The sequence below is a fragment of the Oryctolagus cuniculus genome, chromosome 15 (assembly GCF_051225735.1).
Source record: "Oryctolagus cuniculus isolate XC-2025 breed Fujian yellow rabbit chromosome 15, ASM5122573v1, whole genome shotgun sequence".
Classification (NCBI taxonomy): Eukaryota; Metazoa; Chordata; class Mammalia; order Lagomorpha; family Leporidae; genus Oryctolagus; species Oryctolagus cuniculus.
Window position 1 is genome coordinate 82,191,490 of NC_142881.1, and position 27,991 is coordinate 82,219,480.

Here is a 27,991-nt window from a genome sequence, read left to right on the forward strand (position 1 = left end):
CCCGGGCACAATTCCACTTCTTCCTCTACCACTTTATTTTCCCTTAAGGATCCTTTGCTTTTTGGATACATAGCATCATGTATTAGGACAAACACTATAATAAACATTGTTAAAATTTAATTTTTAAAAATATTTTTATTTATTTGAAAGTGACAGAGGGAGAGAGGGAGAAAGGGAGGGAGGGAGGGAGGGAGAGGCAGAGAGAAATCTTCCATTTCATGGTTCACTCCCCAAATGGCCACAACGGCTGAAGCTAGGAACCTGGAGCTCCATCCAGGTCTCCCACTTGGGAGGCAGGGGCCCAAGTACTCTGGCCATCATTGATGTCTTCCCAGGCGCATTCGCAGGGGGCTGGGTTGGAAGCAGAAGAGCGGCCACTCGGACCAGCACAGAAGCTGGCATCGCAGGCAGCGGCTTAACCCGCTGTGCCACAACACCAGCCTGTGTGTCTCTAGGATGCCTGGTCCAGGTGCTGCTGTCACTGACATTTCACAGGACAGCAAATGGAAGCTAGGAAGGTGAGGGACTTTGCCAATGGCTCAGCTGTCCAGTGGCAGAGGCGCTGTGGAATCAGGTCTGTCTCTCTCTAGGTTTTCCTCTCCCCCACCATGCTGGACGCTGGACAAAACCTGGACACCTTGTGTCCCCTGCAAGCCTCCTGCAGGTGGGATTGCAGCCCTCTCACTCTCACCTGACCTGCTTGGCCTTTGTGAGATGGACAAGAGGATGTGGAAGGTGGCTTTGTGTCTGGGTGGGGGCAGGGTGAGTTTTAACCATATTTTCTTGGACTCTGCATTTTGTCTATTTGCTGTCTGTTCACCCCAGAGCCACGTTCACTAACTGTGACTTTCACCTTTTGTATTCTTGATGCTCTGACGCATGAGCCCCTGAAGAACTGGGAACAGACCGTGCCTCCCAGGGCTGGCTGATTCCCAGACACAGTAGCAATAGCCTCAGCCATGGCCTCGGGAGACACCACACAGCGTGGAAGAAGGCTGGGCCCCTGCCCTGAGCACCTGTGACAGGAGAAGCAGGTGGGGCCAGACACACAGAGCGAGTCCACGTCTCTGTGATGCAGCCTCTGCCTTGTGCTCACAAACGGGGTGTGGTACAGACGCACACTCCCATCCAGCACAGCCGAGGCCGGGGCCAGGGCTCACGTTCTAGGGGGCAAAGGCCACATCTCTCCCTCATCAGAATGTGGGCTCAGGTGGGCCTGGCTGGGACCCGAGGGCTCTGACCTACAGACCCAGAAGAGCACAGAGAAAGGCCCCGTCCCCATCCCTGAGGGCACCTGGAGTCACCAGGCAGCCAGCTCTGCAGGCAGCAGCAGACAGCTGTGGCACAGGAGGCCGTGGGGAGCTGGGACAGGTGGGGGCAGAGGGGATGGGCTCAAAACAGGTCGCTGTACTAGACCAGGGCCGGGCCTGGGGCAAGCGGGGCCAGCCCACAGCACCCATGGCAGCCCTCCCCCCAGCAACTCAGTGCAGACACCAGGGCTCAGTAGTACAGAAAGGCCCTGCTGGCATCTCCCTAGGACCCAGCCGAGCATGCTGGGGGCCCTCTCCCGGTGTCAGGGTGAAGAGGAGCTGGGTTCCAGAATATACAGGACAGAAGGGAGAGACATGTGGGGGCAAGCCAGGGATGCTGCACACGGCTGCCCAGGTCTACAAGAGCATAGAGGTGACTCAGGCCCTCCCACCATGACTGTTCCTATTGTGCCGATCTGTCCCAGAGGTCACGGGCACTCACAGCTGCTGCTCTCCCACCCTGACCCAGACCCCTATGGACACCAGGGTCACAAACTGGAGCAAACACGTTTCCTTGTAACCATTTAATATAGGGTCAGCACCACCTGAGGGTGGCAGGGGCAGGGGGCAGGGGTTAGTACAGTGGCTCTCAGCACTGCTGTTGTCTTGCAGTAACGGGGTATCCTGGCCCCAGGAAGAGCCTGGGGGGTCGGGGCTCAATCAAGTGTATAGGATGCCGTGAAGACACACGGAAGGCTGCTGCCCAGCCTGGGCAGGACACGTGGTGGGCTCAGCCTCTCTTCTAGGAGGCACCCATCATCCAGGTGCCCCATGGAGTAGGAGGTAAGGAGGCCTCGGGCCAGGGAGGGCACACGGGCCTGGTCTCCCAGCCCAGGGCTGGCTCTGGCCGGCTCCAGCCCATGGCTGTCCAGAGTGCATGGGGCTGCCATGCCAGTAGTGGGGAGTCTTCAGCCATGGCCCCCAGGCTGGGACGGGCTGCATGGGCCCTGGTTCCAGGGGCTCCAAGGCCTGTGGAGGAGCCCACATCCACAGGCCCTCCCGGCTGCCAGCATCAGAAGAGTCGTCCTCCCTCTGTCCTGGCCCGCTCAGGTTAGGGAGACTGGCACACTGGCACAGCCCTCCCCTCCCCCATGAGCTCTCTGGAGTCTCCGTGGGGCTGGCCACATGTGGACTCTGCGGTCCACACAGGGGAGCCCAGGCCGAGGGGCTCTGGGCTGCCTTCGCAGCTCTCCTCCTCCTCGATGCCTTCCCTCACGGCAATGCGGAGGCCAAAGCTTTCTGGAGGATGGATCATCACTGCACGGGCAGCGGGACCCCTGGTCTGCTCCCACACTGCCACTGTGTCCTGAATGGCGATCTTGGCCTTCATGGCACTGGGGGCAGGAACATGCTTCTGGGGGACGTGTGCCTGCCCCAGGGGCCTGCCACACCGTTTGATGGCCTTGGCTGGAAGAAGAAGAGACGCGGTTTGCTTCTCCACAGCCCCCATCTGACCTGCAGGGTGCCTGCCTCGACCTCACCCTGGGGTCCCCATCATCCCATGTGACACTGAGGACTCTCCCAGGCTGCTGGCCCCAGAGGGGCGGTGTGTGCAGCCTGGGCCAGGGGAGCCCTGGGACAGCTCCGGCTCCTCCTGCACAGGCCCACAGGGTGGATGGCCCTGCCCTCCCCACCTCACTCTCTCTGGGGATCGAGGCACCAACTCAGGACCCCATCACCTACCCCACCTGACCTCCTGTGCCCTATCAGTGCATTGGCTGAGTTACCCGCATCTGAGTCCCTCCTAAATGGCTGGAAAGGAACTGAGCCTAAGATGATGGGGGTGAGAGCTGGGGCTGTGGGGCAGACATGGGGTCTGATTCAGGCCCTTGGGGACAAGAATGCAGTTTCTAAAGAGGTGACAGGGGTGCCCTGTGTCCTCTGACCCTGGGCCACTGTCCCTTTCCTGGTGAGACAGCACCGCTTCTGTCCCACAAGCTCCCAGGGGAGGCAGAACCTGGAAGCACAGTGGGGCCTCCCCAGTGCCTCAACAGCCTGCACCTGGGTCCCCACTGCCAGCCTCTAGAGCTGGGACAAACCCATCTCTGCTCTTCATGGGGACCCAGGCACTCAGGTCCTTGATGGCAGCAGCAGCAACAGGGACGAGTATGGGGACCCCTCCCCACCAGAGCCCAGAGGCCAGCGCTGCTCCAGGTTCCACTGACTTCAGTTGGCCCGAGGCTAGGACTGCAGAGCCCACACTCAGCTGCACTTGGGTTCTGCTGTGGGGGCCTGCAGTGCCTGCCTCTGTGCCCACCCTGCTCACAGGAGTGGACTCAGCCCCCACAACTGGACTCAGGGCACCTGGGCCTTCCAGGGATCCTCAGATGTTTGAAGGGGATGCAGTGCTGGCTGGCTTTGGCCTTCACTGTGCAGGGTCTCCCACAGCCCCACCTTCCTCTAGCCCTGCCTACATGCAGGTGGGAGCCCCACCCACCCCTGTCCTAGGAGGGTCCTGTGTGCAGACAGCTGTGGTCATTGTGCCAGGAGCCTGTGTGGGGTCAGTCAGGGAGATGCACCCTGGGCAGGCAGGGCCACTTCTCATCTTGCTGGAGTGGGAGTCCAGCTGTGCTCCAGGCTCCTGGGGACACTGAGCCAGGGTACCTGCTCCAGACCTGGGCAGGGTAGCTCAAGGCGGGGCCTCAAATCCACTCCAGAGTGGAGGTCAGCTGAGGAGCCAGAGCCACAGAGCCCTAGGACAGCTCCACATCCCAGCCCCAGAGTCATTGGGGGAGAGCAGTCCCCCACAGGAGGAATCAGGGCAGCTGCCTGACGCCCCCCCAGGCCATGCTGTCAGAGCTTCTGAAAGCAGAACTGCTGAGCCCGGGGAGGACATGGAGGACAAGGAAGAGGTGAGGCCCTGGGCAGGGCTGCCAGGGCTGGCACTCCCACTACTGACTCCCCCAAGGGAGCATGGGACGGGGCCGTGTGCTGGACTCACCTTCGGGAGGCAGGAGGCACTGGAGCTTCCCCAGCTCACGCATGGAGGCCCGCAGCTGCCTGATGACCACATCCTCACTCAGTGACCAGGCCTGCTTCAGGGTCAGCTGCAGAAACCCATGGATGTGGTCCCTGGACATCTTCAGCAGGCACTCTAGACATGGGGGCGGGTGTCAGGCTAGGAGGGGCCCTAGAGATGGTGCAGCCACCATGGCTGCTCCAAGCCCTGTCCCAGCACCAGACATGGGCTGCAGACACCCTTGGACACCCTTGGGTGTCAAGCCAAGCACTGGAGGGACTGCTCAGGGGCCAATTTCCTGGGCAAGGACCCTGGCCACTTCTCCTTGTGGTCTGTGGGGGCCTGGGATTGGGGATGCAACAGGGGATTCTCAGTGCCCTCCTGAAGAGAACCCAGGACTCGCAAACCCCCTCATGCCTCCCTCAAGCCCTGCTCATGAGACACAGGCAGGGGGACCCCCAGCTCCTCCGTCCCCAGCACCTGGGCCTCTGTGGGCCCTGAGGACTCACTGTGATGGATCTTGAGGGCCGTGTATGCCATGGTGGTGAGCACGTGCTCACCCTCAAGGATATAGATGTCCCACATCCTCAGAGCTGGGGGAACAGCACCTGGGGGACAGAGGCATTGGAGGACCCTGCCCATCAGGGCCTCAGCAGGGCCCACAGGGGTGGGTGTGCAGTGTCACTATCCTAGGACAGAGGGAGACTCCAGGAGGCTGCATCACACAAGAAGGCCAGAGCTGCTCCTGGGAGGGGAGGTGAGGGTGGGGGACTGGTTTCATTGGGAGGTAAGGCCATTCCTCACAGCCACATCCCCGCCCACTCAGGGAACCAGACCCAGAGAGGATGACCATGTCCTGTCTTGGACCCTGGGGGTCTGCACACTTTGGAAGCCACACTGGAGATACCAGACACACCAGGGACCTGGGGGATGGGTCAGCCCTTGGGCTGTGCTGACACCAGCCTGTGCCACCCAAGGTCTATGGATCTTCTGCCTCTCACTGTAGGGCTCTGGCCTTTGCCAGGCTCTCAGGATGGGTCCTGGTGGGACCTGTCCCCTCCTTGATGTCCCTGAGGCTCAGCCTCAGCTTGGACCACCTTTAGCAGGGCAGGGCCTGCCTGGTCTGCACAGCAGGCTCCCTCCTATGTCTGCTGGGGCTGGGGGTGCTCAGCCCTGATCAGAGTCATAGGCCACCAGGACAAGAGAGCCAGATACTGGGCAGGAGCTTCCCTGGGCAAGGGGTCCCCGGGGCACTTACCCCATCCAGGAAACCCTGGATGCACCAGTGTGCGGTGTAGTCCTCCAGGTACACACCCTCCTTCTCCTAAGAAGAGGCAGAGGGGGCTCAGGGCCCAGGTCCCAGGGCCCAGGCCTGACTCCCTCTAATCTGTGCCCTGTGGCAGAGCCCCTGGGTGCAGGAAGCCCAGCAGCAGGTGCATCCCCTCTCCCAGCTATGCAGATTCCTGAAGGGACACAGGTCCCTCAGTCCACTCTGCCCTGGGACAGCGTTTCCCTCCAATCTACGCAAACTCTGGGGGACCAAGTGCAGGAAATCAAACCAGCACCCAAGCTGCCGTAGCCCCCAGTAACCAAGAAAAGCCTTGGTGAGGACGTAGCCTCCCCTGGCCCAGGAAGCAGTCAGGACCCCTCTCTGTCCTCCCCTCCCTGAGCACAGAGCCCCCGAGGGGAGAAAGGAGATGTTTACTTACCAGGTGTTTCTCCAGGGAGGGGAGCACGCGATGCATGATATCTCTCAGGTGGTGCTGGAATCGCTCCAGTTTTGGGGTGTTCGGTTTGTAGAAACCCGAATAGTATCAGCCACATCCCCATGTTAGAGCCTCCTCCTAGGAAGGCTGGAGAGCCCAAGGCCAGGGTGGGGTCTTTCTGAGCACTGAGAATCAGGGGAGGCTCGACCAGGGGCAGGTGGGAATGAATGTGTCCAGGGCAGAGGACCTGCTTGGGAGGTGGGTGCAGGTGGGTGACTGTGTGCAGCCCAGGCCAGGCTGCCCCCTGGATACTGCTGGGGTGAATGCTGTCAAACTGGGTGCCTCCTGACCATTCCAAGACTCAGGAGCGATGAAGGGGTGACCGTACAGGGGATGCTGCCTTCTGTAAGTTCCCTGGGTGTGGCTCTCTGCTTGAGAGTCTGCGTAGAGAAGTGTGAGGCAGAAGAGCCAGAAACAACCTGAGTCACTGGACAAGGACAGGACCCCTTGTTCTGAAGGTTCCCACACCCAGGATGGCCATGGCCAAGCTGCTGGGCCTTTGGATGGTGGTGAAAGAAGGGGGCTGGCTCAGTGTGGGAGGCCTCTGCCAGCCCTGGCTTCTAGGGAGAGCACCCCCCCCACCAACAGGGACACTGTCCTGCACATTCAGGAGCCAGTGAGGGCTGTGCATGGACTTGCATGCACTGGGCCTCACACGCCATCCACCTACCGTGCATCGTGTGCTTACTGTTTTCCATGAGCTGGACCAGGGCCCAGAAAGAGTCCTCCTTGGGCATATACATGAGCAGAAGCGCCACCACATGGCTCAGGCCCTGGCTGTAGCCCACCTCCTGCAAGATCCCAGAATACCTTTAGACCTCCCCTGGCAAGAATAATATCCTGGGATGGCCCACCTCTCAGGGAGATCAAGGTCACCCACTGAAGGGTCTAGGAAGATTGGGGAGGGAGCCCCTGTGTCTGAATCCTGCCATTTGGTGTCAGCAGCCCAAGAATTGGAGCCCATCGAAGTTCTCCAAGTTCCTGGAGGGAATCCTGCAGGGCCTGAGCTTAGGCAGCACAGCGGGGAGACCTGAAGTATGGGGACCTGTTACCCACAAGATGTCAGGATGGGCCAGGTTGCTGTGGGAATCCAGACCCATGCCCATGGAAGCTTCTGGACCCCTGAGCTCTGCAGGTGACGTGGTGGCCCTTTCTCACATGAGGAAGAAGTAAGCCAGGAAGTGCTACCAGGACCAAAATAGGAGGTGTGCCTCTGTCATGGGTACAGGCCTGGGCTTCCTGCGTGCCAGGCCCCCTGGGAACCAGGGCACCAGGCAGGGTTGGCCAGTGGCAGGTCAGGGGATGGGGATGTCCAGGCCTTGCTGGGTCACCCATGGAGCCCTGCACCTGCTCCATGCATGGGAAAGGTCTGAGTGGGTGGTTGTGGCAGTGGTGCTGTGTGGAGTGGGATTCAGGCCCATGGGTCCAACCACATGTCTGGTGGGTGTAATGGCATCAGTGGGACCCAGACTCAACTTTGATGAGCAAAGTCATACACCTGATCTGTCCTGCCTTCGCCCCACACCCCACTGTGTGGAATGCTAGTCCTGGGAGGGGTGTCCCAACTCAGCCAAGCTCCTGGGGTCTGGAGGCCAGCCCAGGAGAAGGCTGCCTTTCTCCTCACAGAACTTGAGGTTGGGTCCAAGGAGGCCCAGAGCCTGGCCTCTACACCTCTGTCCCAGAGCTGTGGATGAGAGAGGCCCCCTCAACACAGGCTGGGATCTCTGTGACCAAGGGTGCCCTACAAGGACTGCCGGGATAGCACCTGCGATATGATCCCAGAATACTCACGGGATTGTAAACAGAATAGGCCATGAGCACTTGGAATAAGGTGCGTTGGCTGGAAGAGAGAGGACAGAGGCTGTGCGTCCTGTGCTGCTGAGGCTCTCAGTGTGGCTATGCCTAACAGAGCATGACAGCCATACGCAGGGCCTGTGACACTCTGCTCATGAGCAGTGACATCATCAGGGCACCTGTGTGTTGTCCACCATGTGGGTGAGCACTGCCTGCAGGGACACTAACATCTCCCAGGGTGCAGTCACGTGCAGTTTCATTTCCCCAGGTGGGTGTTCGTTGCACAGGTGAGCGTTCCACTGTGGGAGGTGCAGTCCCGTGGGTCTAAGCTGTGGAGAGTCAGCCTCCCATGCACGTTCAGCCTGGTAGGGAGCAGCTCCTGTGGCCTATGTGTTCCCCATGAGCCTCTGTGGCCAAACTTCCCACCTCCCCCAGCCCATGGCCACCACTGCCCTGTTGTGTGTCCCAGGGTTCGGCCTTTCTCAGACGTCCTGTGAGTGGATCGCAGTATGTGTAGCCTTTGAGGGATGCTTCCTCTCTTAGCAGAATGCACCTGAGATGCATCCAGGTGTGCCCAGGGCCGAGCCTCGTCCTGCCTCTCACTGAATCCTGTTCTCGGATTCAGCTGTGACACGGGTTGCTTATCTGTGTCCCCACTGAGCATCGTGCAGGGTAGTCCTGCGTCCAGTGACTGTGAACACAACCCTGAATCTTGCGTGAGGGTTTTATGCACTCAGCTGTTCTGGTGCTTGTGTACATGTGCGTGTGTGCTGGGGGTTTGTGTGGAAGGTGTGTGTCTCTCATTGTGAGAAATGGCCCTGGGTGCTGCTGGGGGCCTGGGCCACTGTGCTCTGTTCCTGCAATGAACCAGAGTGGCGCTCGCCTCACGTTCTGCCCAGCACCCGGTGTCCTCGGTGGTTTTAGTTCCCCCATTCTCACAGCTGTGCACTGGTGCCCCGTTGTGGTTTAGGTGCTAAGCATGTGTTCATGCGTTGAGTAGAATTGTGTGTGCCATCATGAAGGGGCCCTCCTGAGCCTGTGTCCCTGGGGTACTAGGAGGCTGCCCACTGCTTCCTTCTTACTGAGTTGAAGGGCTCCTTGAATATTCTGGAAATAATACCTTAATAAGGTAGATTGCTAATATTGTCTCCCCTTGTGTTTCTTTTCATTTCATTCTCTCCACAGTGTCTTTGGGAAAGTTTATATAATATAAAAAAGTTTATATAATATATAAAAGGCAATTTTGTTTTCTGTGCTAAGTGAACTGTTTCAGGTTTGCACCCAAGTCTTCCCTAGGGACCCCATGTGCCCCAGGACCCTTGCTCCTCCCACCCCCGGGTCCTCCCCAGCCCAGAGGCCTCACTTCATTCCGTAACATTCCTGGAACATCAGGTGGTTTCTGAAAGCCCATGTGATGGCGGAGTCGATGTGATGGAAGTGTCTGGCGCCCAGTCTGGCCTGCTCTTTTCATCTTCAGCAGAGAGCAGGTTAAAGCCTCTAGCACAAAACACACATGTCCAGTCCCAGCTGAGTCTGAGGAGACGTGGAGGAGGCACTGACTAGGATCTAGGGAGAGGAAGGCAGGATGGGGAGGACAAGGGGGAGGGGCCAGCCTCAGGACTAGCAAAAGCCCCATTGCCACACAAGGACCTCACGTCCACGTCAGCTCTTCTGGCTGACAGGGAGAGTTCCCTGCAGGGAGCTCATTCCCTTCTGGGTCCCACGTTGAGGGGGGGTCATGGGCTCCCTACTTGCCTCAGCATCCATGTCACCCCCTTGCCAGCATCCCTGCTGAGGGGGCCACTGGGACCCCGATGGTCAGTATCAGACAGGGGCTCTGAAAGGTCCCTGTGCACTACCCCTGCCTGCCCTCAGCTCTCAGCATAGACGCGGTCTGACCCCAGCCAGGCTTCTGATCCTCCTCGCTGGCATCTCAGGCCCTGCCCTCCAGGAGTCAGCCAGAGCCTGACCACTGCTCCATGCTGCCCCCTGCAGGAGGGGCCCATCTCCATCTAGACGTTGGAAGCCACCCTGGGCTTGGAGCTGAGTCTGGGCAATGACTGTCTCCAGGCCCAGCTCCCAGGGTAGCCCCAAAATGCAGACTTGGGGGAGGCAGGGTGGGCCACACAGCTGGGCCCTGCTCCCTGATGGCAGCCAGGGACACGAGAGTCAGCTGCAGTTGCCAGCCCTCTGCTCACACCAGTCCTTGCTCCCTCCTTTCCCGGAAGCATTGAGAGCTGTCTGACCATCGGACCAGCCACTCCAGGCAAGGGCAATGCCAGGGGTGCAATTGCATGTGAAGGCAGGGCCAGCGAAGGGCAGGCCCTGTTAGCACAGAGCCTGTGGGGCTCCCGACCTCACACCATTGTGATCTCATACTGGGAGACCCCCGCCCATCATGGGCACAGCAATTCCTCTCTTCTGGCCTTATGCCAAGCTGCCCAGGTGAGTTCAGCAGAGAGCAGGTTAAAGCCTCTGGCACAAAACACACATGTCCAGTCCCAGCTGAGTCTGAGGAGACGTGGAGGAGGCACTGACTAGGATCTAGAGAGAGGAAGGCAGGATGGGGAGGAGGCTCCCGAGGGTTCAGTGAGGGACGGTCCTCCACGGAGACTCAGGCTCCTAACCAGACCCGAGCAGCTTGAGCCCCCTTGGGCTGAGTGCAGAGCCGTACCGCGTATTTGCCCAGATTCTGGGCCTTCTTCTTGTCCACCTCCAGCATCACGGCCCACACCTTCCTGCGCACCTGGGCAGGGATCCCCTTATAAATTCTGTGCTGAAACTACAGGAGAGAGGAGGCTCTGGTGAGTGGTGAACATGGCCGTTCAGGGAGGGACTGCAGGGTGAGACAGCAGGAGGGAGAAGCCAGGGGCTCCCTGTGTATTGGCAGAGGGAGGATCTGCCCAGATGGGGGCCTTATGACCCACAGTGACTGGGGGCCAAGGGCTCAGGGGCACCGGCTCTGCCCTGCACTGACTGCCCCCTACAGGGCACCTGGAAACCTGCCCTGCATCCGGGATTGTCTTCAGCAGTGACTTCAGATTTTCTACCAGGACAGTGTCCTGTGTGTATGGGGAAGGGGTGCAGATGACCTATGTCTCTAAGGGCTGGACAGTTGCCCCTGGGCATTTGAGAGGCAGGTGGTGCCTGGCACAGGAATGGGCACTGCTCAAGCCCCAACTCAGCTCTCAGTGTTCCCGAGGGGCCCTCAGCTCCACGGTACCTTCTCGCTGCCACAATATTTGCTGTGGTTCTTTATCATCTTGATCCATTTCTGGATCCTGCGCACCTGTTTACACTGGAAAATGAGATAGGATGGCATGAGCCCAGCTTCAGGCTCTGAGAGTGGCTCTCAGATGCAGCTCAGGAGCTCTGTGTGTGCTCAAAGGAAGGAGCCAGAAAAGGCACAGACTGTGAGCCCCAGATATTCTGTCTGGGGAGAGTCGGCGGCATGGCCTCTGATCCGAGCTGCCCTGTTGTAAAGGCAGAGCCCCTGAGCTCTAGCCAGGTCACTCCCTAGCATGCCAATAAGTCAGGGCGGCCGACAGGCAGATGCCCCTGAGCTGTGGCTCAGTTCTGGCACAGGCAAGTATGTTAAGATGTTAGCAGGTGCCATGTAAGTATTCCATCACAGGGCCTTATGGTACTCCCACTAACCATTGCCGAGCCCCACATGCCCCCTCCACCCAGCTCTGCTTCCCAGATGACTGGCCCATGGCCAAGGACTTGTCCTTACCTTTGCCCCCAGGGTGCTGTCTTGGGGCAACTTCTGCTCACTGGAAAGCAAGGGAGGTGGAGAGGTGAGGACAGGACCACAACCAGCACCTCTACCTCCCTAATGGGCCAGGGAAGTACCAGCCTCAACTTCTCAGCCTAGGGGACTGAGACGGGAAGGGAGGGGCTGGTGACCATGAGCACAGGGAGCCCAGGGCCAGGCAGGGGCCCTTGCTGCCAGTGGGGGTCTCCAGGCCTGTCAGAGGTCCACCTTCCTGGGTGTGTGGCAGCACCCCCACAGCGGTTGGGGGGTTGCTGTCCTGAGCAGGGCCAGGCTGCCCGGGGGGGAGGGAGCAGTGTCCCCACATCAACTCTCCCCAAGAAGTCACCCTGGAACTGAGTCCAGGTGGCCTGCCTGAGAGATGCTCAGTGCTGTGAGTGTGCACCTGGGGCTCCAGGCACCTGGGACCACCACAACTCCCAGGGTCCCCCCCTGCCCACCATCCTCCCCTGTGCACTGGCAGCCTGAGGTGCTGGCTCCACACCTGCCCCTCCTCTGTCAGCCCAGACTGTGGCCATCTCTCCACCACTCTGCTCCTGTTATTCTCCAAGTTCTGGCACAGCATGAGCCAGAAACCCCTATCCTCATGCTAAGGTGGGCTGCTGAGTCATGCCAAAGATGGCCCGAGATGGCTCCATCCCCCTAGGTCACTGGAGCCCACCCTCCAGCCATGGGGCCTCTCTCCCCGACATCTGTGGGAACAGCCTCCAAGTCTGCCTCCTGCCCCCAGGCCCCACTCCTCCAAGCACAGACCCGGGGGCAGGGCCCTCAGCTGCAGCCTCCCTGTGGTCTGTACTATGGGAACCCACAAGCAGGTTCAGAGCCTCAGAGACCACACCCCTGGCCATCCCTCAGACTAGGTCTTCAAAAGCCTTGAGCCTGGACCCTAGACCCAGGCACCTCCTGGACAACTGCCAGATGCTAGGCTGGTGCCCCAACCCTGTGGCCGCAGCTCTGGAATGCTGATGGCCAGGCTGTGTTGCCTGGGAGCATGGGGACCCTGAAACCACCCCCTCTACCTAACAGAAACAGAGACCTCAGAGTAAGAGTACCCAGTGGTTGCCCCACGTCCAGCTCTGTCCCTGCCTGTAGTCCTCAGTCACAGGGACACTAGGCTCTGGCTAACTGCTGACCAGTGCCTGCCTGTGACCACAGCTGGGCTCAAGATGGGGGCCTGGGGACAGGTGTGGCACCTCATGTTGGGGTTTCTGATCCCAGTCCCTGCCGTGGGGTGGGCTGGGGTGTGGAGGACTCACTGCAGGAACCGAAGCCTGTCTGGGACAATTCAGCCGCCTTCATTGTCCTCTTCTTCAGGCTCCAACAGTGCCGCTCCTTGGTGTCCCTGCAGCCGAGAGGGGACCCAGATGAGAAGCCCGGGTGTCAGTCACTGGGGGACCTGAGCAGCCTGCCCCCTCTCCCCTTGTCCCCAGGGAGGTGGGGTCTGGCTCTCACAGGCACAGTACTTGAGGCAGGGTCCCACATCCTCCCCCAGCACCCAGGCCCGTACCTTCTCATACTTCATGATGATCACTGCTCGCTCCGGGGCTCTGCCGGACCTCAAGGTGTCCATATCCAATATGTAAGACACACATGCACATGTGAGCCAGCACAGGGAGCCCTCGGGAACTGCTGCCCTGAGGGCTGTCCCCCTGGTCAGCTGGGTCCCAGGAGGATGACTTATGCAGAGCACAGGGACTAGGGATGGTTGGGGAAGGACAGCCCCCACATTGTCTCCCCTGCCCTCAGAAAGGATGCTCCTCCCCCAGCCTGGCATCCATATGTACTCCAGGGAGTCCAAGTCTAAGGGTCTCCCTGGCCCGCTCCCAGTCCCCGCATCTCTGGGGCTCTCAGAGGTGGACTCACTGCCCCACCTAATACCAGCTGATCTGACACCTAGTCTTGAACCCGTGTCTGACACAGAATCACACCAAGGCCCATTCGACACTGATGCCCAGCACAGCGGGAGGAATGGGATGACTGTATACATGCTTTGCACACAGGGGCCCACTGAGAGCTCAGCCACATCACTCATGGAACCTGGCATGGGAGACCAGTGCCACCCACCTGGCGTGACCTTCCCCGCATCACAGGTCATGCAGAGATCCAGTCCCACTCACATCCGTCGAGAATCCATTCAATTCTATCAAATGTGCCTCCTGCCTACGCTACCAACAGCTGGTCAGTTGGGCAGTAGATGCACTACTGGACACTAGTCGCCTCCCAGCCCAGAGTGCGCATCCTCAGTGACCGTAACATCACAGAAGCTGGCCAGTCAATCCCAAGTGGCTCTGTTGTGGCATGGGTCAGGGTCCTCAGCCCTGGCTTCATTAAAGGTCACCAGAAGTGGGGCCTGTGTTCTCCCCAGGGCCCAGGTGAAGAGGGCAGGGCTCTGGCAGAACTGCCCCAGAACCAGGGGTGCCAGGGCCCTCTGCCACCTGCCGTAATGGTCCCAAGTCCCAGGCAACCTGCACTTCCTGCCCCTCATTTCTTCCTCTGCCATTTTATTACAGCCCAACTGTGAAGGCCTTTTTCTATGAACACAAGGTGGCACAGGGAGCCCCATCATGGCCAGTCCTTCTTCCTGAGGTCCCCACACTCGGGGGCTGCCCCTGCAATGACCTGAATGGAGACTCCCAGGGCTGCAGCCTCCTGTCCTACCACAGGCCCCACCCCAGCACTCCCAACCCCTGCTAACCCCCCCTGCTCTGTTCCAGCCCCTCTTCCCAGGAGTTGTAGGAGGTGGACACAGGGGGTCCTCCTGGGATGGAGGGCAGGGAAGCCACCCGCTGAGCACCACCTGCATAGGACCTCAAGCCGGTGTGGCCCAGACTTTCCAGAGCAGGAGCCAGGGCCCTGTCCTGACACTGACCAGGGCTTCAGGCACAGAGCACTGAGAACTCCTGGGCACCAGCTCCTGAGCCGCATGCTGGTAACACCAAGCTGCTGCTGACCATAAGGACAGGGACAGCACGCATCGGGCAGGAACAGTCACAGGCCCGCAGCTACCCGGGGTGCTGTTCTCCGGGACACACACCCCTGAGGGATGCAGGGGTCACTGCCAGCAGCAGCTCAGCCCTTCCAGCCCCTGGGCTGCTCATGGTCACCACGGGCTCTGCAGAGCCCAGGGACCCCAGCAGGGTTGGCCCAGCCTCAAGGGTTCCAGCTTAGGCTGCCTTCCTGCTGCATCCTCACTGCCTACTCCGGGGGGGGGAGCTGTCTTCTACTGTGGGGTGTGCATGTATTTCTCTGTGTGCATCACACATGTGTGCCCAAGATGGGTGTGCTCCAGGCCTCCCCCAGGACTAGAAGCTCCACGCCTGAAGTACCCGGTCCTTGTCACTGTCACCTCATGGCATGCAGGCTACACTGAGATGGCACCAAGTGTCCCCCCATTTTCCCACCAAGCCTTGCTGGGCTGCTTTGGTTCAGTGGAGGTGGGCTTGCAGTGGGCACAGCCCCATGGCAAGGCAGGAATCTACACTCCTTCAAGAACTCCTGTTGCCCTCAGTACAGTACTCACTGGTGAGGCTGAGACGATGGCCCCAGGCTGATGGGTTTAGGAGGCTCCTGGATGAATCCTGCTCTGGGTGACAAGGCAGCTGGCTGCACAGCCCCTGCCAACCTGGCCCAGCATGGAGGACGCCCGGGGGGAGGGATGAACTCACCTCTGCAACGTGGCTTCTGTCCCCTACTGTCAGGTGACGATCCCACCTGTTGGCCATCTCCTCCTCTGTCAGGACCCTGGAGGTGGATAAGGAAAAAAAGATACACCTGTCTCCAGCCCCTCCCTGCCCTGTCTCAGGCCCCAGGACAGCCTCTCCTGCTCACCCCATCATGGTCAGGGCAGTGACAACCCAAGTCTCATCTGCAGCCTGCCCGGTACCACAGAGTCCAGCGTCCCCATCCCCTGCACATGCACCACAGCACTCTCTGTTCCACTTCCTCATTGCAAGGGGCCCCTCTTGTGCCCAGGAACCCACCCAAGTGTTCCCCTCTGCTGTCCTGCCCTACCTTGACGCAGCACTCACCAACCCCTGGAGAAACTTCTCCCCAGACACGGGGGCAGGAGGCCTCCCTGCACCCCTTAAAGCCACGTGGCCATGGCATTGTCTTGCCTGTCAGTTTCTTTCTAGTCCTCACAGCAACCTTGCTCGCCTCATCACCTGAAGGTCACGGACATGGGCAGTTTCTCTTTAGTCTCCCTGCCCTGCAGACTTGCTAGCAAACAGTAGAATGCAAATAAATACCAATAAATTGAAAAACATGGCATTCTCATACATTCGGTGTGGAGTTGAGGGCCTGCATGCCATGAGGGGTAGCCTGCATGCCATGAGGTGACAGTGACAAGGACCGGGTGCTTCAGGCACGGAGCTTCTAGTCCCAGGGGAGGCCTGGAGCACACCCATCTTGGGCACACATGTATGATGCATAGAGAAATACATGCGCACCCCACAGTAGAAGACAGCCAGGTGTTACCAGCATGCGGCTCAGGAGCTGGTGCCCAGGAGTTCTCAGCGCTCTGTGCCTGAAGCCCTGGTCAGTGTCAGGACAGGGCCCTGGCTCCTGCTCTGGACAGTCGGCCACACTGGCTTGAGGTCCTATGCAGGTGGTGCTCAGCGGGTGGCTTCCCTGCCCTCCATCCCAGGAGGACCCCCTGTGTCCACCTCCTACAACTCCTGGGAAGAGGGGCTGGAACAGAGCAGGGGGTGTCAGCAGGGGTTAGCAGTGCTGGGGTGGGGCCTGTGGTAGGACAGGAGGCTGCAGCCCTGGGAGTCTCCATTCAGGTCATTGCAGGGGCAGCCCCCGAGTGTGGAACAGGTCTATGTGAGGCTCGCTGTGCCACCTAGTGTTCAAATAGAGACCTTCACAGTTGTGCTGCAATAACATTGCAGAGGAATAAAGGAGGGGCAGAAGGTGCAGGTTGCCTGGGACTTGGGACCGTTATGGCAGGTGGCAGAAGGCCCTGGCACCCCTGGTTCTGGGGCAGTTCTGCCAGAGCCCTGCCCTCTTCACCTCGGGCCTAGGGAGAACACAGGCTCCATTTTTGGTGACTTTTGATGAAGCCGATATGAGGACCCTGACCCATGCCACAGCTGTGCATCACTTGGGATTGGCTGGCAGCCCCATTATGTCACAGTCAGTGAGAACTGTGCACTCTGGGTTGTCGGCAACCAGTGGTCAGTAGTGCATCTACTGCCCAACTGACCAGGTGTTGGTAGTGTAGGCAGGAGGCACATTTGATAGAATTGAATGGATTCTCGATGGAGGTGCGTGGGACTTGCTCTCTGCATGAGCTGTGACGTGGGGAAGGTCACGCCAGGTGGGTGGCACTGGTCTCCCATGCCAGGTTCCATGAGTGATGTGACTGAGCTCTCAGTGGGCCCCTGTGTGCAAAGCGTGTATACAGTCGTCTCATTCCTCCCGCTCTGCTGGGCATCAGTGTCGAATGGGCCTTGGTGTGAGTCTGTGTCAGATCAGCTGGTGTTAGGTGGGGCAGTGAGTCCACCTCTGAGAGCCCTAGAGATGCGGGGGCTGGGAGCAGGCCAGGGAGACCCTTAGACTTGGGCTCCCTGGAGTACACATGGATGCCAGGCTGGGGGAGGAGCATCCTTTCTGAGGGCAGGGGAGACAATGTGGGGGCTGTCCTTCCCCAACCATCCCTAGTCCCTGTGCTCTGCATAAGTCATCCTCCTGGGACCTGACCACCAGGTGCCCGCCCACCTGGCTGTGTGACTGTCCCCCCTCTGACCAGGGGGACAGCCCTCAGGGCAGCAGTTCCCGTGGGCTCCCTGTGCTAGCGCACAAGTGTGTGTGTCTTACAGATTGGATATGGACACCCTGAGGTCCGGCAGGGGCCAGGAGCAAGCAGCGATCATCACGAAACATGAGCAGGTACAGGCCAGGGTGCTGGGGGAGGAGGTGGGGCCCTGCCTCAAGCACTGTGCCTGTGAGAGCCAGACCCTGCCTCCCTGGGGACATGGGGAGGGTGGCTCAGGTCCCCCAGTGACTGAGACCCAGGCTTCTCACCTGGGTCCACTCTCCCTGCAGGGTCCCCATAAAGAGGCCCAGTTTCATCTGGGAGAAGAGGATGATGAGAGTGGAGCGCTCGTCCCAGACAAACTTAGATTCCTGCAGTGAGTCCATTGCACTATGATACACCCAGGGGAGGGACCAGGGTCAGAAACCCTGCCATTAGGTAGCACACCTGTCCCCAGGCCCCCTCCTTGATCCAATCTGTTGTCACAGTACAGGCACTGGTCAGCGTGTGGCCAGAGCTGATGACCCAGTGAGTGAATCAAAACTGAAGGCAGGGGCCGGTGCCACGGCTCACTAGGCTAATCCTCTGCCTTGCGGTGCCGGCACACTGGGTTCTAGTCCCAGTCGGGGCACCGGATTCTGTCCCGGTTGCCCCTCTTCCAGGCCAGCTCTCTGCTGTGGCCAGGGAGTGCAGTGGAGGATGGCCCAAGTCCTTGGGCCCTGCACCCCATGGGAGACCAGGAGAAGCACCTGGCTCCTGCCATCGGATCAGCGCAGTGCGCTGGCTGCAGCACGCTGGCCACAGCAGCCATTGGAGGGTGAACCAAAGGCAAAAGGAAGACCTTTCTCTCTGTCTCTCTCTCTCACTGTCCACTCTGCCTGTCAAAAAAAAAAAAAAACTGTAGGCAGGGACAGAGCTGGACATGGGGCAAACACGGGGCACTCTGCTTCTGAGGCCTCTGTTCATGCTAAGTAGAGGGGGTGGCTTGAGGGTCCTGCCCTGCTCCTAGGGGACACAACCAGGCCATCAGCATTCCAGAGCTATGTCCACAGGGTTGGTGCACCATCCTAGAAGGTGGGCAGTTGTCCAGGAGGTACTTGGGTCTCAGGAGCCAAGCTAAAGGCTTAAAGAACTGGCCTGAGGGACGGCCAGGGGTGTGACCTCAAGGCTCCGAACCTGCCTGCAGACTTCCCCAGTACAGACCGGGGCAGAGGGGTTTGCAGCGGAGGGCCCGGCCCCTGGGTCTATGCTGGGAGGAGTGGGCCTGGGGGCAGGAGGCAGACTTGGAGGCTGTTCCCACAGATGTCAGAGAGAGAGGCCCCGTGGCTGGAAGGTGGGCTCCGGTGACCTAGAGGCATGGATCCGTCTCAGGCCATCTCTGGCGTGACTCAGTAGCCCAACTTAGCTCGGGGATAGGGGTTTCTGCCTCCATGTTGTGCCAGAACCTGGAGAAAAAGCAGGAGCCGAGTGGTGGAGAGATGGCCACAGTTCCGGCTGACAGAGGAGGGTGAGGTGGGAATCAGGCAACTCAGGTGGCCAGTACATGGTGGGGAGGGTGGGTGCAGGGGACCCTGGGGGTGTGGTGGTCCCAGGTGCCTTGAGCCCCAGCTGCACACTCACAGCACTGGCAGCAAGGGCTCCTGCCTGGCCCTGGGCTCCCTGTGCTCACGGTCCAGCCCCTGCTGGGTGTCTGCCTGCAGCATGGCTGCCCCCTCCCTGCCCTTCTCTGTCCCCTGGGCTGTGCCTCAGCAGGGTGAGGAGGACACAGGTCCTGTCCCAGCCTTGCTGGGAAGTGGACCGTGCGAGATTCAGTGCCCATTCTCATGGTGTTCTCTCTCTTGCCTTTCAGTAAGCAGAAGCCACCCAGGCCTGGATGCCTGGCAATGCAAGGGGTAAGCTGACCTTGGCCATGGACTCTTCAACTAGGAGGCAGAACTAGCAGGCCTCTGGGTATGGGCAGTGGTTAGGGGAGTGCCATATGGTCCTCCAGGGACAGCAGTCCCCAGAAGATCTGTTGAGGCCCACATGCCCCAGTGTAGGCCTGCAGCTCTGGGGTCCCCGCCTGTGGGCCACTATGGCCCACTTGCTGGATGAGATGGGACTAGCTTGAGGATGGCTTGTCCTGTAGGCAGAGCCCAAGCCCCTGAGGCTCCCCTAGTTGGAAGGTCTGGGTGCCGTGGTCTGCCCCTTTGCTGGCTCCTCCCAGCTGAGTTGTCCACAGCCTCCTGAGCTGCATCCGTGGCCTCTCCAGAGGACACTGCTGGGCTCACACCATCCTGTCTCCATTCCCAGCGTAAACATCAGGAGGGCCGCCGACTGCAAAAATGGAACAAGATGCTGCGAAATTTCACCAAGTACCACAGCAGTGAGAAGGTGCCTGGACCTGAGGGCCCCTGGGGACCACTGGGGGCAGAGCTACAATGGATGGTGCCCATCGCTGTGCCTCTCAGACACAACTGTCCTGCCCTGAAAGGACACAGGTCATCTCAGCCCAATGCCCTTACACCCAAGAAACTGTCGCAGTAGAAGATCCAAAGTCTCCCCTGGGGCCACTCCCAGATGCAGGGCAGGCACAGTTCCTGGTGCCCTGTGGGGGCAGTGAGCACACAACAGAGACTGCACTGAGCCCTCGGCCCTCCTCTCACTGTTGGGTCAGGAGGCCCAGGTCCAGGCAGATCTGGGGACACAGCACAGAGCCCAGGGCTCCCCTTCCTGCTGCCTCACCCTACGCTCCCCCCGAACAGAGGGCCTGGGGCGGGTCTCACCAGAGCCTCCTCTCTCCTGTAGTTCCACTGGAGAATTGAGAAAGGCATCCCCACCCAGGTGCGCGGCAAGGTGTGGGCCATGATGCTCTCCGTGGATACCAGGAAGGCCCAGAACCCTGGCAAATTCGAGGTATGGCTCTGCACGCAACCCGAGGCAGCCCGGCCTGCTCAGGCCTGGTCAGGAGCCCAAGGCTCCCGCGTGGTGGACAAGTAATGCCAAGGAGGAGTGGTCATTCGGTTGGGGCCCCCACCCGGCCCTCCCCTCTGCCTCATCCATGTCTCCCCAGAGGCCTCCTCCATGTCTCCCCACACACAAATGGGCCTGGACACAAGGATCCGGTCAGGGCCACAGCCCTCATCCCTGTGGTTCCACCTTGCCTCTAGGCCCAGGACTGCCCAGTGCCATTGTGCTGGGTTCTGAATGCATAGAGAAGGCCTGGAATGAGGTGGAAGTCCTGTGTGCTAGGGCCCTCAGCTGGCTCTGTCCCTAACGGCCCTCCCCACACCTGCTTGCGTGTTTCTTATGCTCACCGGGCCCTGCCCTCACCTGGGCCTTCTCATGCCTGGCCTGGCCTCAGCTCACCCAGCCCCCACCTGGCCTGCTGGTTCCATCGGTCAGAGTCAGCTCTCAACTGCTTCTGGGAATGAGGGCTGATCCATCAGAGGGCTGGCCCCGGGCTGACTGTCACCTCCCTGGCTGACATCAGGGAGCAAGGAGCAACTGAGCCGCCAGCCCCGCCCTCGCCCAAGTCTTCAAGTGGGGGATGCCCCTGGGGCCAGCTCCAAGTCCAAGAAGGGTGTCCACTCTCTTGATGGAGCTGGGGCTCTCCTGCAGGGGGCAGCCCTGAAGGCTGGTCAGGGTGAGGCTGACTCCTGTCCTGTGGGGCCTGAGAGCCCAGTGAGGAGGTTCGGAGGCCTGATTGGGTCTCTCCTGCTCTGGGAAGGCAGAGGTAGCACAGAAGGACATTGGCAGAGCCCCTGGCCTCAGGCTGACTGTAGCGGGTCCGCAGTGGCCCCTCTGCTGGGCACTGGGGGTGGCGTGGGGCCTAAGGTGAGTGGGGAACCCCTGACCCTCCCTGGATCAGGGGAATGAGCTGCCCCCAGAAAAACTCTCCCTGCCAACCAGAAGAGCTGATGTGGCTTTGGGGTGCTTGTGTGACAGTGGGGGTTGGCTCGTCCTGAGGCTGGCCCCTCCCCCTCGGCCCTGTCCTGCAGGAGATGAAGGAACGGGCCAGGTTGTGCTCAGATCAAGTCCAACAGATCGATGAAGAGGTAGCACGCACGTTCAGAAGTCACATCATGTTTCGAGAGAGATACGGAGCCAAGTGAGGCCTCTGGGCTGCAGGGGTCCCGGGGGAGGGAGGTACAAGGGTCCTGGTACACATGGGGTCCTAGGAGAGACTTGGGCTCAAACCTAAAGCGTAATTGCTCTAGGACAGAAAAAAATGGATCCATGGCCTTCTATTTATACTGAACAGTTTGCTTTCCCAAAGACACTTTGGTGGGAATGAAATGAAAAGGAACACAAGGGGAGACAGTATTTACAAAATATATAAAATGAAGTTTGTAAATCTAAATAACAAGAAAGCAAATCAGGGTTCCCTACCCTGACACGGGCCAAGGCTTAGGAGGGCCCCTGCATGATGGCACACACAATTCTACTCAACGCATGAACACACACTTAGCACCTAAAGCACAACGGGGCACCAGTGCACAGCTGTGAGAATGGGGGAACTAAGACCACTGAGGACCCCGGGTGCTGGGGACAATGTGAGGTGAGCACCACTCTGGTTCATTGCAGGAACAGAGCACAGCGCCCAGGCCACCGGCAGCACCCAGGGCCATTTCTCACAATGAGAAACACACACATTCCACACGAACCCCCAGCACACACGCACATTTACACAACCACCAGAACAGCTGAGCGCACAGAAAACCCTCACCCAGGATTCAGGGTTGTGTTCACAGTCACTGGACTGCATGATGCTCAATGGGGACACGGATAAGCAACCCATGTCACAGCTGAATCCGAGAATGGGATTCAGTGAGAAGCAGGACGAGACTCGGCCCTGGGCTCACCTGGATGCATCTCAGGTGCATTCTACTAAGAGAGGATGTGTCCCTCAAAGGCTACACCCGCTATGATCCACTCACAGGACATCTGCAAGAGGCCAAACCCTGGGACACACAACAGGGCAGTGGTGGCCACGGGCTGGGGGAGGTGGGGAGTTTGGCCACAGAGGCTCATGGGGAACACATAGGCCACAGGAGCTGCTCCCTACCAGGCTGAACGTGCATGGGAGGCTGACTCTCCATGGCTTAGACCCACGGGACTGCACCTCCCACAGTGGAACGCTCACCTGTGCAATGAACTCCCACCTGGGGAAATGAAACTGCACATGACTGCACCCTGGGAGATGTTGGTGTCCCTGCAGGCAGCACTCACCCACACGGTGGACAACATGCAGGTGCCCTGATGATGTCACTGCTCATGAGCAGAGTATCACGGGCCCTGCGTGTAGCTGTCAGGCTGTGTTAGGCAGAGCCACACGGATAGCCTCTGTCCTTTCTCTTCCAGACAACGCTCCTTATTCGAGGTGCTCCTCACATATTCGATGTACAACCCCGTGAATATTCTGGGATCATATCGCAGGTGCTATCCCGGCAGTCCCTGCAGGGCACCCTTGGTCACAGAGATCCCAGCCTGTGTTGAGGGGGCCTCTCTAATCCACAAGGCAGAGACTGAGGGGTAGAGTTCAGGCTCATGGCCTCCTTGGCCCCAACCTCAATTCTGGGGGCAGAACGGAAGCCTTCTCCTGGGCTGGGCTCTGTTCTGGCCCAGGCAGGCCTTACTATGGTGCTTCTTCCTCACGTCTGCAGTGGGGCCCAGCAGGGCACCTGTGCAGCAGAGAGCTCCAGAGGCCATCACGGGTGTGCAGTCTGCACTCCCACAACAGTCTTCCCCTTCCTGACATCTGGGGTGGGGCTCATACCTCTTCTTAACCCTGCACAGCCTGCGCTCAGACCCTGCAGGATTCTCTCCAGGAACTTTGAGAGCTGGCATGTGCTCCAGTCCCTGAGATCCTGACACCCAAGGGGCAGCAGTGGGGCCTGGTGGTAACGCTCAGCCCTCCCAGGAGAGGTCACCTTTGCCATGTGAGATCATCCCAGCTGGAGAAGTCCCTCTGATGTGTTTTGTGTTCTTCCAGGAATTGGGCTGGAAGCCATGTGGCAGCCCTGCTGCTGATGTGGCTGAGTGAAGAGGATGCCTTCTGGGCCCTAGTCCAGCTCATGGGGGACAGCCAGCACTCGATGCATGGTGGGTGATGGGTGTGGTGGGCGTGGACCGTGCAAGTGCAGGGATGGGCATGCAGACAAGTGACTGGGACATTGTCCCTCGCTGGCTGCTGCGTGCATAGGGCAGTCTCCCTCAGAATACTTCCTTAGAAGCCAGGGCCGGCAGAGGGCCCAATACCAAGCCATACCCCTCACTTGCCATCACACAAAGGTCCTGTGCCTTGTCTTTGACAAATGACCCTTAGGTCCGTACTGGCCTTACTGCTTTACATCTCTCTACCGAGACTTCCACCCAGTGAGCCACACACCTGCAGAAGGAGCATCCATTCTATGGTGACCCCTCCACACCTCAAGTGACCAGATGGCCCTTAGGCACCCAGTGTGACTGCAGTCAGCCCAGCAGTCAACTAAGGCACACTGCCCTGGGCTGTCAACTGTACCCCCCTTCCCCTGATGCTCCCCTGCCTGTTAGAGCCTCCCCTGACCCTCCGTGTTCAGAAAGACCCCACCCCAAGCCTTTGGCTCTCCAGCTTTCTTGGGAATACACCCTGAATGAGGACTGGGGGGTTGCTATTACTCAGATTTCTACACACCAGACCCCAAAACTGGAGTGATTCAAGCACCACCTGAGAGATATCATGCATCGCGTGCTGCCCTCCCTGGAGAAACACCTGGTAAGTAAACATCTCCTTTCTCCTCTCGGGGGCTCTGCGTTCAGGGAGGGGAGGACAGAGAGGGGTCCTGACTGCTTCCTGGGCCAGGGGAGGCTACATCCTCACCAAGGCTTTTCTTGGTTACTGGAGACTGCGGCAGCTTGGGTGCTGGTTTGATTTCCTGCACTTGGTCCCCCAGAGTTTGCGTAGATTGAAGGGAAACGCTGTCCCCAGGGCAGAGTGGACTGAGGGACCTGTGTCCCTTCAGGAATCTGCATGGCTGGGAGAGGGGATGCACCTGCTGCTGGGCTTCCTGCACCCAGGGGCTCTGCAACAGGGCACAGATTAGAGGGAGTCAGGCCTGGGCCCTGGGCCCTGAGCCCCCTCTGCCTCTTCTTAGGAGAAGAAGGGTGTGTACCTGGAGGACTACACCGTGCACTGGTGCATCCAGGGTTTCCTGGATGGGGTAAGTGCCCCAGGGACCCCTTGCCCAGGGAAGCTCCTGCCCAGTATCTGGCTCTCTTGTACTGGTGGCCTGTGACTCTGATCAGGGCTGAGCCCCCCCAGCCCCAGCAGACATAGGAGGGAGCCTGCTGTGCAGACCAGGCAGGCCCTGCCCTGCTAAAGGTGGTCCAAGCTGAGGCTGAGCCTCAGGGACAGCAAGGAGGGGACAGGTCCCACCAGGACCCATCCTGAGAGCCTGGCAAAGGCCAGAGCCCTACAGTGAGAGGCAGGAGATCCATGGACCCCCAGTGGCAGAGGCTGGTGTCAGCACAGCCCAAGGGCTGACCCATCCCCCAGGTCCCTGGTGTGTCTGGCATCTCCAGTGTGGCTTCCAAAGTGTGCAGAGCAGTCTGGGTGGCCCCGGGGTCCTGGATAGGTCTTGGTGCTCTTTCTCTCTGGGCTTCTAGGGCACAGCTAGGATGCCCTATGACACTGCACACCCACCCACTGTGGGCCCTGCTGAGGCCCTGACACACGGGGTCCTTCAATGCCTCTGTCCCCAGTTGCTGTTCCCCCTGGCACTTAGGATGTGGGACATCTACATCCTTGAGGGCACGCACGTACTCACCATCATGGTATACACTGTCCTCAAGGTCCATCGAAGTAAGTCCTCAGGGCCATCAGAGGCCATGGTGCTGGGGATGGAGGACTTGGGGGGGTCTCATACTTGGCCTGGGTGAGCAGAACCTGGGGGAGGGACGAGTTTTCTGAGTTCTTGGTCAGCTTAGGGGGCATTGCAAATCCCATTTCATTTCCAACCCCAAAAACTCAAAAGTCCACTGGGAGAAGTGGCCAAGGTCATTGCCCAGGAAAAGTGGCCCCTGATCAGTCTCATCTAGTGCTTGACACTCATGGGTGTCCAAGGGGGTCTGCAGCCCATGTCTGGTGCAGGGACAGGGATGGAGCAGCCATGGTGGCTGTGCCATCCCTATGGCACCTCCCAGCCTGACACCCACCACCATGTCTAGAGCCTGTGTTGAAGATGTCCCGGGACCACATTCAGGAGTCCCTGCATGTGTTCCTTTCCCAGTGCCTGGCTCTCTTGACCTGGTGGCCTGTGACTCTGAGCAGGGCTGAGCTTCCCCAGGCCCAGCAGACACAAGAGGGAGCCTGCTGTGCAGACCAGGCAGGCCCTGTCCTGCTGAGGGTGGTCCAAGCTGAGGCTGAGCCTCAGGGCCAGCAAGTGGGGGACAGGGCCAGGGTCAGGGTTTGGAGCAGGAACAAGGATTGGAGCAGCCATGGTGGCTGCACCATCCCTAGGGCTCCACCTAGCCTGATGCCCGCCCCCATGTCTAGAGTGCCTGCTGAAGATGTCCAGGGACCACATCCGGGAGTTCCTGCAGGTGACCCTGAAGCAGGCTTGGTCACTGAGCGAGGATGCGGCCATCAGGCAGCTGCGGGCCTCCATGCGTGAGTTGGGGAAGCTCCAGTGCCTCCTGCCTCCTGAAGGTGAATCCAGCACACGGCCCCATCCCATGCTCCCTTGGGGGAGTCAGTAGTGGGAGTGCCAGCCCTGGCAGCCCTGCCCAGGGTCTCACCTCTTCCTAGTCCTCCTTGACCTCCCCAGGCTCAGCAGTTCTGCTTTCAGGAGCTTCTGACAGCATGGCCTGGTGGGGCCTCGGGCAGCTTCCCTGGATCCTCCTGCGGGATGGTCCAGCTGGCACTGGATCTCCTTCAGCCATCTGAGGACCCCTGGAAGGCCCAGGTGCCCTGAGCCCAGTTGTGGGGGCTGAGTCCACTCCTGTGAGCAGGGTGGGTGCAGAGGCAGGCGCTGGGGGCCCCCGCGGCAGAAGCCAAGTGCAGCTGAGTGTGGGCTCTGCAGTCTTAGCCTTGAGCAAACAGAAGTCAGCAGGATCCGGAGCAGCACTGGCCTCTGGGCTCTGGTGGGCAGGGGTCCCCGTACTCGTCCCTGCTGCTGCTGCCATCAAGGACCTGAGCGCCTGGGTCCCCATGAAGAGCAGAGATGGGTCTGTCCCAGCTCTAGAGGCTGGCAGTGGGGGCCCAGGTGCAGGTTGTTCAGGCACTGGGGAGGCCCCACTGTGCTTCTAGGTACTGCCTACCCTGGTGCTCATGGGACAGAAGCAGTGACAGCCCAATCTCACCAGGAAAGGCACAGTGGCCCAGGGGCAGATAACACAGGGCACTCCTGCCACCTCTTTAGAAACTGCATTCCCTGTCCCTGAGGGCCTGAACCAGACTCCATGTCTGCCCCACAGCCCAGCTCTCACCCCCATCATCTTAGGCTCAGTTCCCTTCCTACAATTCAGGAGGGACTCAGATGCGGGTAACTCAGCCAATACACTGTTAGGGCCCAGGATTTCAGGTGGGGTAGGTGATGGGGTCCTGAGTTGGTGCCAGCAGTCCCCAGAGATGAGAGAGTGAGGAGGGGGGCTCAAGGAGTGTCCAGCATGTGGGGCCTTGCAGGAAGAACCAGAAGTGTCCCCGTCATTCCCATGGCCCAGGCTGCAAGCACTTTTCCTTCTGTGGCCAGAAGGCTGGAGGTGTCCTGAGCGTCACACCAAGTGATGGGGACCCCAAGGGTCACGTCAGGGCAGGCACCCTGCAGGCCAGATGGTGGCCATACAGAAGCAAAACCCATCTGTTCTTCCAGCAAAACCAATGGAAGATGGCAGCCTGGCCCTGTAGGTGCCACCTGGCTCTCAGGAGCACGCTCCCCCATCATTGTCCCTCAAGCGCAAGACCATCATTGAGGAGAGTAAAGGGTGCCACCCCGCTGCTGCAACTCCCCAGGAGCCAGCATGGGCTTCAGCTTCTGTCCCTGAGGGGACCAGTCCTCTCGGATCTGCCGTTCAGCCCGACTTCAAGCAACACGCCAAGGAGAAGGACAGTCATGGCAAGAGCAGCACCAAGCCCCACGTCCCAGGCTCCTCCACGGGGGCCTCAGGGTCAGGGGGCACCACCAGCCTCTCGGGCCCACAGTGCTCCTGGGTAGATGAGCTAGGCCCCCTCCGGCGCTGGACTTCCCTGACCAAACTCAACGTGACCTTCAAAGATGATGACTCCGACTCTGACGACGAGGAGTACTACAGCGGCCTGGAGGAGAAGTAAGAGGAAGAGGAGGAGGAGGAAGAGGAGAAAGACCAGGCTGCTGAGTGCCCTGCATCTCCCTGGCCAAAGCTGCTGCGAAACCTGTGATTCCTCCTGCTGGCGACGATTTTTGAAGAGCATGATGAGGGAGGCCGTTAAGAGGGTGCCTCCCCGGAGCCCTCATCCCCAGCCTTGTCTGTGAAGCCCTCAGAGTCTCTGCGTGGCCCGGGCCTCTTGGCCCCACAGAGCTTGCAGAGCAGGGGAGACCTGTCCCAATGGGGGGGCCTCCCACATCTCAGCCCGCCTGTCAAAGGCGCTGATTTCTGGCCCCTGGAGCTGGGTGGCCAGCAGGATCTCAGGGC

General features: G+C 59.7%; 1 protein-coding gene and 1 long non-coding RNA gene across 2 annotated transcripts; both read right to left on the bottom strand.

The window, feature by feature from the left end:
* Positions 1-1,829: 1,829 nt before the first annotated feature.
* On the bottom strand, positions 1,830-14,190 carry LOC138843167 (uncharacterized). Its single transcript, XM_089314137.1, has 12 exons — positions 13,112-14,190; positions 12,861-12,946; positions 11,566-11,605; positions 11,053-11,127; positions 10,504-10,611; positions 9,193-10,373; positions 6,724-6,826; positions 5,979-6,122; positions 5,528-5,593; positions 4,779-4,877; positions 4,252-4,404; positions 1,830-2,717 (listed from the first exon to the last, which is right to left on the bottom strand). The coding sequence occupies exons 6-12, from the start codon at positions 9,463-9,465 to the stop codon at positions 2,362-2,364; spliced, it is 1,194 nt and encodes a 397-aa protein (XP_089170263.1). The 5' UTR covers positions 9,466-10,373; positions 10,504-10,611; positions 11,053-11,127; positions 11,566-11,605; positions 12,861-12,946; positions 13,112-14,190; the 3' UTR covers positions 1,830-2,361.
* An 858-nt stretch (positions 14,191-15,048) lies between these two features.
* Positions 15,049-27,974, bottom strand: LOC149122115 (uncharacterized). Its single transcript, XR_016221368.1, has 3 exons — positions 26,120-27,974; positions 25,150-25,268; positions 15,049-15,345 (listed from the first exon to the last, which is right to left on the bottom strand). It is a non-coding gene; the product is annotated as an uncharacterized LOC149122115 (long non-coding RNA).
* Positions 27,975-27,991: the final 17 nt, after the last annotated feature.